Source organism: Halichoeres trimaculatus, unplaced genomic scaffold, assembly GCF_033239565.1.
Source record: "Halichoeres trimaculatus isolate MK-OKI-2021-1 unplaced genomic scaffold, fHalTri1.1 fHalTri1_scaffold_17, whole genome shotgun sequence".
NCBI lineage: Eukaryota > Metazoa > Chordata > Actinopteri > Labriformes > Labridae > Halichoeres > Halichoeres trimaculatus.
Genome location: NW_027437195.1, coordinates 28,560,595 through 28,574,299, shown reverse-complemented (window position 1 = coordinate 28,574,299; position 13,705 = coordinate 28,560,595). Strand labels below are relative to the sequence as shown.

General features: G+C 39.8%; 1 protein-coding gene across 1 annotated transcript in view; it reads right to left on the bottom strand.

Annotated features, from left to right (window-relative positions):
- Positions 1 to 13,705, bottom strand: part of brf1a (BRF1 general transcription factor IIIB subunit a) — a 145,457-nt gene that overhangs the window by 48,324 nt on the left and 83,428 nt on the right. The window contains exon 16 of the mRNA XM_074691445.1: positions 11,144 to 11,409. Within this exon, the coding sequence (XP_074547546.1) occupies positions 11,144 to 11,409 (266 nt within the window). The remainder of the gene's footprint in view (positions 1 to 11,143; positions 11,410 to 13,705) is intronic.

Genomic DNA, 13,705 nt, shown 5'->3' with positions numbered 1-13,705 from the left:
AATAAAATAAAAATTCAAAATGAAAAAGGAAATGCGTGACAAACTTCCAGACACATAAACCCTAGTGTTTCACTAGCCACGGTTACATGAGGAGTTTTTCGTCTTTGCGAATGGAATCTTTCCGAATTATTTTTCTGAAAACAACAGTATAAATGGAAAGGAATATTCCAATCTCTGGTCTACATGCACCGCTGTAATCAAACAGAATACTCAATGGGGCATGCGCAGAAAAACGTAAACATCACGAGATTTATCAAAGCTGGAGGACGACAGTTTGTTTATCAAGGTGTTGTAATACTCCACATTGCGAGTTTGTCGTCCGTCCAGTCTTGAAATTATGTTCATTTCTTTCAAAGCTTGGATCAAAAACAAACTGTCCGCAGCAGTCTAGTGTAGAGGTAGACCGATATATCGGCCGGCCGATATATCGGGCCGATATTTGGACATTTGTCTCTATCTGCCATCGGCCGCATTTTCTTTTAAAAAGCCGATTTTTGATCCGTTGTATAAAATGACGCAATTTTTGATCAGGCACAAAAAAGATGAGCACCTCAAACTTGTGGAACCACTTGGATACATTACATACTTTTGTTCAAATTATATTAATAAGTTTAAATTTCTTTTTTGACATTTTAAGAAGAGTGTGAATGTTTACTACTGCTTGTTACATTGTGTGTTTACTCAGACAAAATATTTCATTGTTTTGAAAGCTGAATAAATGTTCAGAGGACTGGACACGACTTGTGTTAATAGATTTCTTTTAGTTGCTCAGAAATTGCTGCGTTTCACAAAAATGTGATAAATATATATTTATTTAACAATCGGCCTGAATATCCAATTGGGAAAATCGGCTATGCATATTGGCATCGGCTGCCCAAATTTGGAAAGCATCGGCATCGGCATCGGCCCCCAAAAAACCCATATCGGTTGACCTCTAGTCTAGTGCTGACGGCTCGCCACCATTTTTAAAGTTGAGGAACGTCTCTAGTTGCGTCTTACGTCATATCTGAGCATGCGCTGCAAGAACGTACCCTGACAACTTTCCGTTTAAGTGGATACATGATACCTCAATCAGTTTGGGGAAAGGAATATTCCCCCCCTGTGAAACAGATTAAATGTCCATTCTGATTGGCTCTTTTCTTTGGGAATGAGGTGTATACAAAGGTTAAATTCTTTCCGTTTGAGCAAATAAACCAAATGCAAGCAGAATATTTGGGTCCATGTATACGTGGCTACTGTTCAACAGAAACTAAGCTGTCTCGGCATCAGTCAATCTTCTCTGGCTCCATGACGCTTCGGTAGCTGAGCAGCTAGCTGACGTGAGAGGGGTAGTGGGGAAGGACGAGGTGGGACCATGGGCATGACGGTGCGAAGCGAGGGAGACAGGGGATTGGATGGACTCACGGATTGGTCAACTAGAATGCAGCTTTGCAGTGGATATACAGAATGGATTTTTTTCGTTCTTTTTGGTCTTTATATTGTGTAGATTTGACCATAGGACCATTACAGCCCTATAACCGGTATTATTAAGATGTGCAAAGCTTCCAAATCGTAGACCATAGCTTTAAGTCTGCAAGGCCTCTGATTTGTGCACCAAAAAGAAGAAAGGCAAAAAACTATCAAAGTAAGATGTCAGCCAAAGCCAGAGAGACGTGAAAGCTACAAGTTTTTCCCTGGCTGCTCTCTGTTAACTCAAAGTGGTCTCATCAAACCCTCAGCTCTGTCGTCACACCAATTTAACGGCTCATTTTCAAGTCCTGCGATCAAACTTGTCTGAGTGAAGTGAGGCAAATTTACAGCATGTTTGGTAAAGTGCAAACACTTCAGTGGAGAGATCAAGAGCAGAGATGAAAGAGACAAAACGGGGAGGAGGGGGGGAGACACAGGGAGACGACAAGAAAGGCAAAGAACTCGTTAGTGAAGTTGCAAAAGCCCAGAGCGAGAGCAGACCTGATGGTGCAGAGCGATACAACAAGGCCTGTAGCTGCTGCTGAAGGCTTTTAACCAGGAGACACGAGCGAGGATTAGAGAGGTAGGCACGAGAATAGAGGACCGGCAAAGGAGGAGGAGGAGACGAAAGAGGGGGATGAAAAGTGGGACGCAGAGTTGAAGTCGAAGAAGAAAGAGGAGGAAAGTGGGAGGAAATGAAAAGGGGAAGAGAACAAGGGGAAAACTTCAGGCTGATCTTCAGAGCGAGAGCCCAAAGCTCCACGAGCAAAGCCTGGAGTGGAGCGCAGGGAGCAGGCAGGAGCCCGGAGGAGGAACCCGGGGAGGAAGGGGAGGCCGGAGAGGCACAATGCCTCAGTGTAGCCCCTCAGCGAGGCCTCCGAACAAGGCACAATGGCTGCACTGTCAGCAGGCCTCCTCCTGCACTTTCATAGGTCTCCCTGACACCAGGCCTCTCCCCTTTCTCCACCAGCAGCACAACAACCTTTTCAGGGGCCGGAGCAACGGTCTGCTCCTCCGCCGCCGCTCTGAAAGAGTCCATTCTGCGCCCAACCGTCGCCGTTTGGGACGGGTTTGTGCTGCGTCTGACGTGCTTGGAGAGAATGGGAGATTATCACCACGTTGTTCTTCGCGAGGCCTGGAGGCTTTTTCTGAAAACTGGGAAACCGCAGGGGTCGAAAACATTGTTGTGCACTGACGGCGACAAAGTGCAGAGTTCAGCGGTTTCTGGGTAAATGGACGGAGCGGGTTTCCATTCAGGAAGAGGAAGAAAAATGAAAGAAAAGTGCAGAATGAATGATTCACGACAGAAGAGCCCATCAATGATTCATCGACAAACAGGAACTGGTTTAAAAACTGGATCTCAGGAAGAAGAAAAAGGATCCATTCTTAAAAACAGCAGCAGCAGGGGGGCGTTAGCCATTGAAGACCAAAACATGAAGCTGGGGATGCTCTTTCATTCATGGAGGCTCAGCTATTAGCCAACTGGAGCAGCTCAAATCCAGCTACCCCCCCAGCTTTGTGCGTTATCGCACCAGAATCACCACCGCTGAAAACTCCCACACATGTATGCATGACAGCACAACACGGATGTAGAATCTAGACCAAGGGTCTTCAACCTGCAGCTCTGGAGCCTCATGCAGCTCTTTAACTACTTTGCAGTGGCTTCCTGTAGCTTTGAAAAATATTGAAATAAAGAATTTTTATTTTTTTTACAGCGGGTATAATTGATTAAAGACATGGACATGGGACTTAATAAAATCATGCATAAACATTTTGTTGAATGAAATTTGCATCACATCTTGCAAAAGAGCTTTAAATTTTCAGAGATTTTTCAATTTATTTGGCATTTGTGTCAAATTTAGAAATAAATCAATATTTTTAAGATTTTGCACATTTTTTTAAAATTTCTAAAAATTTTTGCAAATAATTTAAAATCCCTTAAAAGAGATTTGGCAAATTTTATTTCATTTATTTCTATTTTTTTAAATTACAAGTTTGTTGGAAATTTTTGAAATTTTCATAGATATTAAAATTTTAAATTGTTGGCAATTTTTTGGATATTTTGCAAAGTTTTGCACACATATTAAATTGTTTTTTTTTTATTGCAAATTTTATATTTAAATATTTTTGAACAAACAATTTTACCTAACCTAACCAAATATCATACATTTTGCAAATGTATGAAATTTTGGCAAAAATTGAAATTTAAATATTATGCAAATTTGCAAAGCTTTGCATATTGATTAAATATCTATATTGAAAAATTGCAAATTGTAACATTTTTGAAAAAAAATTGAACCTTTTAAAAACGTCATACATTTTGCAAATGTATGACATTTGGCAAATATTAAAATTTAAAATCAAATTTTGCTCATTTGTTACATTACTTTTTTAAATTGCAAAATTCAAAATTTTTAAATCTCATAAATTTACAAATTCTTAAAACTTATCAAATTGTCAAATTTAGCAAATTTATAAAAGTTTGGCAAACTGAAATTTAAAAAAAATGTGCAAATTTTGCAAAGTTTTGCACATTTATTGAATATCTTTTTTTTAAATTGCCAATTCTAAAAATTTAAAATTTCATAGATCTATAAATTTTTGGAATATTTGACCTTAAGAATTTTTTATATTTATTTTTACATTTAAAAAAAACAAAGACATTACATGTACAATATTATTAATTAAAAAAAAATCTTGTTCAAATAATTTTTCTCTGGATTTTTACTTTGTATAGAATTTTTACAATTGTTTGTCTTTATTGTGAAAATAAAGTAGATTTTTGGCTCCTGAATGACTTTAATCCAGGTGAGCTGAGGAAAAAAACGCTCCTAGGGAAGTAAAGGTTGCAAACCCCTGATCCAGGAAGTGCAGACAAGCTGTTAGAGAGCTCCTCTGAGCTTATTTTCATCTCAGCTTCAGCACCTGCCTCCCTGTGCTGAGGACGACCTTTGACGTCCCCATGGGGGGCGTGAACAAAAAGCCAATTTCCCCACGACGATCAATAAAGCATCACATTACCGTCCCCTTAACGGGAAGTCCTGTAATCTGTCATCGCCCGTGTCATCAATCATCTCGTCGGAGAAGCAGTGTGGGTTTTTCTCCTCTTAGATAACGGCTCTCTATTGATTTTGGTCCAACTTGGGAGGTTTTGGGATCTTTCCAGAGCTTCGAGTCCTCTCTTTTTTTATTCTCCAGTTTATGTAACACGTGTGCTTTTCTTGTTCTGGTCTTGTAACAGATCTCAGGGGATTGTTGTTCCTTTTTAACCATCTCTAAAATCATTTTCCAAAGCCTCTATCGCTCTCAGTTCATCGTCTTTTATATTTTTATGTAACTGTTCTTCGGTAGTGCTCATTTCTGAATCCATTTCTCTTATTTCTGTCTTCCAGTTTTGCTCAATAGAATGAACACTCAGTGAATGCTTGGCTCGGGCAGAGATAGTTAGAAAATAAATTGGTCTGTACACAATCTCATGCTCAAAATCACGAGGACAAGAGGAGCCAGAAACTCAACCACAAACCCCGGGAATAATCATGGCTGTACTCGACTCAGTGAGCCACAACCTCCTCAGAGCCACCAGAAATTATAATCTGGGCAATCTGACAGAAGTTTAGTCAAGAAAAGATGCTCCAGCAATTACAGTGTTTTTAGACATGATTCATGTCGTTTTCTGCTTCTTTTGTTGCTCATGCTACACACGCTTCCCTTCATGTCCTTCAACACCAGGACTGTTATTAAAGTCAATTCACAGGTGACCTAAAAAATATCCTTTATATCACAGTTTAACCAAAATGTAAAGAAATATGGCACAAAAATCTCAGTTCCACAGCTGACAGGACAAGAAGAGAGAAAGCTGTGACGCTAACACAGTCGACATTTCCTCCATTTTTTGTCCCTTGTGCTAACTGCAGACCTTGAACTTGCCACCACCTGACCTCCATCAGCTCATATTTCTGCTCATTTTCTTCACACCAAAAAGGATGGGACCTCAGCTGATTTGGGTCATGTGACTTTGGGGCAAATCATTGATGATTCATGGGTTTTTTTCAATGGGTAACAGTTGCCATCCATCCATCTATTGCTCTGTCCATCTAACTATCCATCAATCCATCTATATATCTGTCAATCTGTCCATCCAACCATCTCTTAATCCATCTATCTATCTATCTATCTATCTATCTATCTATCTATCTATCTATCTATCTATCTATCTATCTATCTATCTATCTATCTATCTATCTATCTATCTATCCATCTGTCCATCTATCAATCTATAAATCTGTCAATCAAACTTCATTTTGATCTAACCATCAATCAATCAATCTATCATCTTTCAATCCATCTATCCATCTGTCCGTCTATTTATCCATTCATCCATCTTTCTATCCATCCATCTACCTAACCATCAGTCCATCTATCGATCTATAAATCTATCAATCAAACTATCTATCTATCTATCTATCTATCTATCTATCTATCTATCTATCTATCTATCTATCTATCTATCTATCTATCAAACTATCAATCATTTATCGATCCATCCATCCATCTGCCGAACTATCTATCTATAAATCTATCAATCAAACTTTCTATTGATTTAACCATCAATCAATCTATTATCTTTCCATCCATTTATCTATCTATTTATCCATCCATCAGTCTATCCATCCATCCATCCATCCTTCCATTCATCCACCTTTCTATCTGTCCATCTATCTATCTATCTATCTATCTATCTATCTATCTATCTATCTATCTATCTATCTATCTATCTATCTATCTATCTATCTATCTATCTATCTATCAAACTATCAATCATTTATCGATCCATCCATCCATCTGCCGAACTATCTATCTATAAATCTATCAATCAAACTTTCTATTGATTTAACCATCAATCAATCTATTATCTTTCCATCCATTTATCTATCTATTTATCCATCCATCAGTCTATCCATCCATCCATCCATCCTTCCATTCATCCACCTTTCTATCTGTCCATCTATCTATCTATCTATCTATCTATCTATCTATCTATCTATCTATCTATCTATCTATCTATCTATCTATCTATCTATCTATCTATCTATCTATCTGTCTGTCTATCTGTCTATCTATCTGTCTATCTGTCTATCTATCTATCTATCTATCTATCTATCTATCTATCTATCTATCTATCCGTCTATCTATCTATCTATCTATCTATCAATCATTCATGTTGTTTTCCCATGGTTCAAGTTTTTTAAAAGTGTATCCTTTGGTTGCCAAGCAACCTACCAGTTGCAATGTCAGAGTTGGTAGTATTCTAGTTCAAGTCTATTTTTGACGTTAGGACGACTTTAAAGAGTAGAAATTTTGGGAGAATGTTTTAGTAAAATTTTTGCAAACGATGGAGTGAGACAGATATTAGGCTGCTCAGGTCTAGGAGGTGCTGCGAGTTTCAGAGGGGGGGGAAGATCCAATCATTTAGTTTAGAGCCTTAAACATAATTTAACCAGTCACAATCTATAAGTGCAATCGGGTTGAACATATTAGACGTTATTGTCCGTTATTGACTGGCCCTCAAAGTTGGTGAACCCCATAGAAGCCCTCTCAGCTCCCTCCATTAAAATGAATAGGACAACAGATTCCAGCTCTACACAAACTGCTGCATTTGGGCCTCTGCACAAAAAAGTAAAAGTCGTGCAGCTTTGAAAATGACAACAATGGATTCCTCATAAATTTCCTACGAAAAAATCAAATTTTTACAGTGACTGATTTGACACTGTGGCGTCTATGAGGAGTTGTTTACAAACTTTCGTCAATTTCCCTCCTTACTGAGCAGCAATTGTGTGATGATGTCACACACTGACAGCTGGTCATGTGACTAAGCATAGGAAATAATACATGATATCAAATGTTGCAGCTTTAATTAACTTCTCATTATTGATAAAACAGAAAAACAGTGTGCTGCTTCACTTTCTGACCTCTTTCCCAAAGTTCATCTCTGCAAACTGAAGAATCAGATCAGGACTTGGTGTCAGCAGATACTCGATACTTAACAACTCTAAACTGCAGTCAGGGGAAACTAAAGAGGAAATAAGACTTATTAAAGCCCACAGTGAGTCCGTCAAGGATTAAAGAGCAGCTAAACTATCACCTACAGAAGGAGGAGTCAGCGATTAGTCTGCTAGAAAGCCCCAGGATGGAGCCTGAAATCCAATATTAACTGAAAGAGCTTTAAAAACACAGCAACAGCAATCCAATTTCCAGCAACCAACACCAAACACAACAAAAATAACCCTCCTCGCTTCTCCCCTCGCTGCAGAAAACCCATTAAATTCACGGGAAGGGCTCGGCTCGTCGTGTGGGGAGGGGAGAAAGCAGCAGCCACAGACAGATCCTGGCAGAGACGTGAGAAAAACAAAATCTCACAAGAGCAGGGAAGCAGAAAACACCACCCCCTCCACGACAAAACTGAGCATCTGTCCTCCTGTCGCAGGTGATTATTCTGGGCGAGGGGAGAAGAAGCGCCGCATCATCATTAGGGAGTGAAGCCACCGCCACGTGCCAGGAAAAGGCGATGATTTGACCCTGGTGCTGCACCAGACATGTGTAAACACTCTCCATCCAAGGCGCCTTCTTTTCATCCAGCATCTGCTGTTTGCATTGAGGATTATTTAACCCTTTCAGGGACGCTGGATTCATAATTAGCTCTGGAGAGCCTGATTACAGAGTTTAAAATCAAGGGAAAAATCAGAGCCGTGTCGAGCTCTGCGTCTCTGGATTTGCTTTGCGAGGGGGAACTCCGGAGATATTACGCATCAAAGTCAGATCACAGGTGTTGGGGAGTTGTACTGTATGTTTGAAGAGCAGTGGATAAAAGCCTTTCTGTGTTCGCAGTGAGCTGGAAGAAATCTGATAAACCAGCAGATTTGGAGGATGAGAAAGTGAAGATGTCGAGGTGATCTGAGAGTTAGCTTCGACTCAGACTTACACCACACAGCTCAGAGCTGCTTCAGCTGCTCCTCAGGACACAAAGGTTACTTTTGGACGTTAACTTCTCTGTCTTAGCTGAGCAGTAAAGCTGGAACTGTGAACTGTTGTTCCTCAAATGGCCACTAGAGGCCAGCTTCCACAGATGCTAAAACCACATTCAGTCCCTCCAGGAAGTTGCAATGTCGCGATCGCAACAATTTACGCAAATTCAACAAATCCCAGTGAATTCAGGGCAACCTTGCAGATTTGTCCAATCACTGAAACATATTTCCAAATTTGACCAATCGTAACAGTTTGACCCGCCCCCTCCAGTTTCAGCAATCGTAGCAGTCAGTCCCCCACAAAACTAGCTTCCTTGTTGATGACGTTGCAGACGTATCAGACAGAAAAACTCCACATTAACCAACAAATACTGCAGCTCAAGACCATGAAAGGTAATTTGCCAACGTTCTGCATGAAACCGTTTCGCACCAGTGCAACATCGTGGTGGAAAACAAACAAAATTCATCTATTGACACTTTTCTACTGCAAAACTAGCAATGGGTACCTTTTACATTTGAAACGATACAGTACCAATGCCCAGTACCTGGCAATCGGTATCGATACTCAAAGGTATCAATTTTCTGCACTTTTGTGTGTGTTTCTGTAGTGTTTACGTTTCAATTAAACTAATTTTTTACACAAATTGTGTCAAAAGTACCAGGTACCGATTCACGTTATATCAAAAGGTACCATGTTTTGGTACCTAAATGCATGCTTGTATCTGTGAGGGAGTGGAAGAGTGGGTGATTTTCCATGCTGGACATGAACACAGGATTGCAAGGTTATATATTGAAGAATAAATTTGTCAAATTAAAATTAATTTACATTTTATCTTTAAACAAATTGATATTTTTTACCACATAAACACAAAACTACTGGAAATTGGTACTGTTGAGTACCAATACTGATTGCCAGGTACCAGGCATTGGTGCCGTCTCATTTCAAATGTGAAAGGTACCCATCCCTACATAACACATAAACTTGCAATGTTGTGTTCATATCCGGGAATTGACAGAGGCTGCCTAAAATAAACGGTGTGTGTGCATGTATATATGATTTTGTTTTCCAGGTGTTTTAAAACTTATGCTAAATATATTTCTGAATGTGTAATTATATCAGATGAGGAGTGTGTGAGTGTGTGCAAAAGAAAAAGTGACGGAGAGAGACCTCACTGAGTGAATATTAACTCAGAACACTATGCTGTTTCATTCTCACTGGATCATGTTGCTTTTTTCAAAAATATATTTAATAATAAAATTAAAAACTAAAAATAAAATTAAAAACTAAAAATAAATAAAATGATAATTTCATAAGAACAATTTAATAAAAAAACAATTTAATTTAAAAAATGCATTACTTATTAACATTATATATTTATACTTTGATATGATAAATAAAAACTAAATCGCAACAACTTTTGCAATTTTTGCACACTGCCGCAATTTCACTGCAAAAAAACATCTAAAAACAGCAAATTATCCAAAACACAGACAGAAAATTAGACACTTTGGCCGCAATGATCACAATAAAAAAGTTCACAAAATCCTGGAGGGACTGAAAATTACCCCAATTTACTGCTTTAATTTATTTCATTCAAACTTCACGGTCATGCCATTAGAGGAACTGCTGGGTTGCTGCGTCTACACGCGTCGCCATCTTGCCTTGGGACTGATTTGCAGTCACAGCTCTATTATGGTTTTCTTTTTATCAGTTGTGTTGGAAAATGAAAATCCACATCAACAACAAGTGTGTGGAGACATGTGCATCACTTTAAAGTGTCCCCTTGAAACACTTTTGTGTTGTACTGTATTTGCAGCGCGTTTTCTAAACGCTGTGCATGCATTGTCAAACTGATGAAGATATTTCTCAATTTGCTTGTGTTTTGTCTTTTTGCACGTTTTTTTTAAGTTGCAGCACTGTGAGCTCTCAGGGCCACCGTACTCAAAGGCTTCCATGACAAATAAAGTAAAATCGGGCTCAAAATAAAAAGAAAAGGTAGGTGATGAATCTTTAGAGCGGTGATCCTGAAACAAACACTTGAGCTAAAGTTTGGTTCATGCTTGACACGTCTGACAATCTAAACTTTGGTGGATGACTGAGGACATTTGATGTAAACAACGGGATCAAGATTTACGAGACACAGAAACCGTCTAAATTTTCTATAAAATGTTTAAACTTTTGGAAATCGATAAACTCCTTAATCCCTTTGAATTAACCAACAACCTGAAGCTGCAGACGCAGAGCAGAGATTCACAGACTCGTGTTTGTTATGTGGCAAACATTCAATCATCATCGTTACAGCGCAGCGTCTGTGTGCTGCGTGTTTCTACAGCAGGCTGACATCACTCTGAACAATCAGTAATCTACAACTCACCAGGTCACATCCACACGCACGCTCACGTTATTAACTGTCACAAATTGAAGCACTCAGAGCTCTCTGGGTTTTATTTTGAGGCTAAGAGCTGTGATTTTCTGTCTGTGTTTCCACTTTCTCTGAACTCTTCTCCTTTTTCATTTCAGCTCAAAAGAAGAAACGACACAAACCCGCTGCTGCTCTCAGAACGTGGAGATGAGCAGACTCATCCAGAGGCAGAAGTCTAAGTTAGCGAGTTGATTTTTTTGATTAAGCTGTTTCACTCCAAACAAGCATAAAGACAATCCTTTCACCCACCTTTTTCCCAGGGTGCTGAGCGGCGTGCTGAGGCTGAGCGGGGCTCGGGCAGGTTTGCGGTTGCGTGGGGTCAGTTTCGTGGCACCCGGCTCCTTCTTCGGGGAATCGACGGCGCGAGCCGGGCTGGCTCCGGGCTTGATGTTGAGATCCTTCAGGACGTCATAGTTGATCTTGGTGGAGATCTTCTTCTGCTCCAGCATCTTCTCGATGGCCTCGTCAGCAGTGTTAGCTCGGATCGGGGGGCGTTTTCGACTGGCTCCTTTGGGCTGAGGGTGAAGGAGGAAAAAACAAACCAGATGGGGAAGATTCACCTTCTAAAAAACAATGTTTGAGTCATTTCAGACCAGCACTGAACAGAAAATTCATCTGATTTATTAATCATCACCCAGTTTGGGTTACTCTAAGTCCACCTTGGAAACAACTTTGAAACGTGTTTCATGCAGCACAGACTGAGGATGTTAGTGTCCAAACTGATCTTTCACGGCGTCCTCTGTGTCATTTACTCATTTCTGTTCGTCCGGTTTGTCGGCGTCGCTCGGATCAGGGCTGTCAGGAGGCTGCTCGTCTCATTAGAGGTCTGTTTCACTGCCGTTGATTTAGCTCGTTAAAACCGGCGAACAGATGTTGGGTCGATCAGAAAGTCGATCCGGTGCCAAAACCAGGAACAGGAAAGGAGAGGGAACCAGTCTCACAGCCTGTCTGTCTGTGTTTGGTCTGAGCGCTTGTCTGCTGAGCTCTGCGCCTGTTTCATGGACTCGTGATGTGAGATTTACACCGACAGAAACGTAAATCTGCTAAATGATAAATAATGTTTGTTTTTTTTTCTTAATTTTTAAATAAAACTTCAGTTTTCAGAGTGAAAATGTGGAGATGAGCGACTTATCTCTTTCTAGTAGATTGTTTATCTTTGGGTTTCTGGACTGATGGGTGGTCTGTTAAAGATCATACTGTGGGTTATTATTATTTCTTTTGCAAATTAACTTTAAACTTCTTAAAGTCAGTCATTGATTTTAAATGTTTTCAACACAAAAAGGCACAAATTTGGAGGAAGAAGTATCTGTTTTCAGTACAGATGTTTACAATTCTCTTTTTTTTTCAACATGGCGTTGTATAATCCAATGTGAATAACTGGTGGTAGTGAGTAAAAGCGGGCATATCATATAAGATCTTGTTTGTTGTATTTTTTCCAACTTATTATTTAATTTGCCCGTTCATTAAGGTGGTTAAATCCTCCGTTCGCGCTGGATGCAGAAACATGAATTTAACAGGACCAGAGTCCACTCTTTCCCCAATAAGAAGAAAAGTGGAGTTAGCGTTCGTCTGTGTTGAGCGTTTTGGACAGGAAGATTATGTGGCTGGTGTTATGATGGACCAGGTACCGGTGCCAGGTCCAGGTGAGACTGACGTGGGTCTGTCCCATCCGTACAGGCAGCTGCAGGGTCAGATGATAGATTTTAAAACCCTCCCACTGGGTTACAAAGCTCTGAACAGGTTAGGTCCAATCGTTTCTGGGATCTTCTAATCCAGTATAAACCATCAAGACCACTCAGGTCATCTGGGTCAGGTCCACTGTCAGTCCCAAGAGTCAGAACCAAACATAGAGAAGCAGCATTCAGCTTCTACGCTTCAAATATCTGGAACAAACTCGCTGAAGACTCAACTAACAGCTGCTTTTAAAAGGAGTACCTTCATTTTCTTTTTTTTAAGTTGCTAGGCACCACCCTGTTGTGGCAGCTCTCTCTTCCTTTTCCGTTTCTTGTCATTTTTTTCATCTTGTTTTTGTAATCTTTGTATTTGGAGTGGATCATTACTTTGTATTTTTCATTTGTTGGTAAGTGATAATTTTACTACTTTTTCTCCTGTGTTTGTCTGGAGATCCTACATATAACCATGGCTGCATTCTTTACATGTGAAATCAGCTGTTTTCAGCCTGTAGCATGTCAATGCTAACTGGTGCTAGGCCGGATGTTTACCCACAAGGTGAGGAGAAGGAGGTGAGGACGACGTGCTGGTTCTCAGGTGTGAGCTAAGAAGTGACGACATCGACCTGTCCTTTCATCCATCGTTATTGGGAACGTAAGATCTATCTCCAATAAGATGGACGAGCTAGCTGTGCTAACCCAGCAACAGAGGGAACACCAGAAGGCAGAGCAGCATCATGCTATTCATAGACATGGCTTTTTTGTGATTGTATTGTTTTTAATTTTTTGATAATTCAATTGATTTCTGTGGTTGTTTTTTAATATGTTTCACTGACCTTTCAATGTGTATTTGTATGGCTTCTTTCTTAATAGTTTACAGGTTAGATTACCGTAAAATGTGTAATATAGGTTGCACTTTTTTTTCCCTTCTGGTGACGCTGACATGTCCACTTGTTGCCATATTCTTCTCTTCTTTGTCCTTTTTTACTTTTTTTCTCCTTTTTGATTCTTCTTTCCATTTGGAGCCTGTGATTTCTTTGTCTGAGGCGCCGTTTTCTTGTTAGCTGCTGTAACTCTGTAAATTTCCTCAGTGTAGGACGAATAAAGGATTAGACGCCTTGTTTTTGAGCAGGTTTAAACT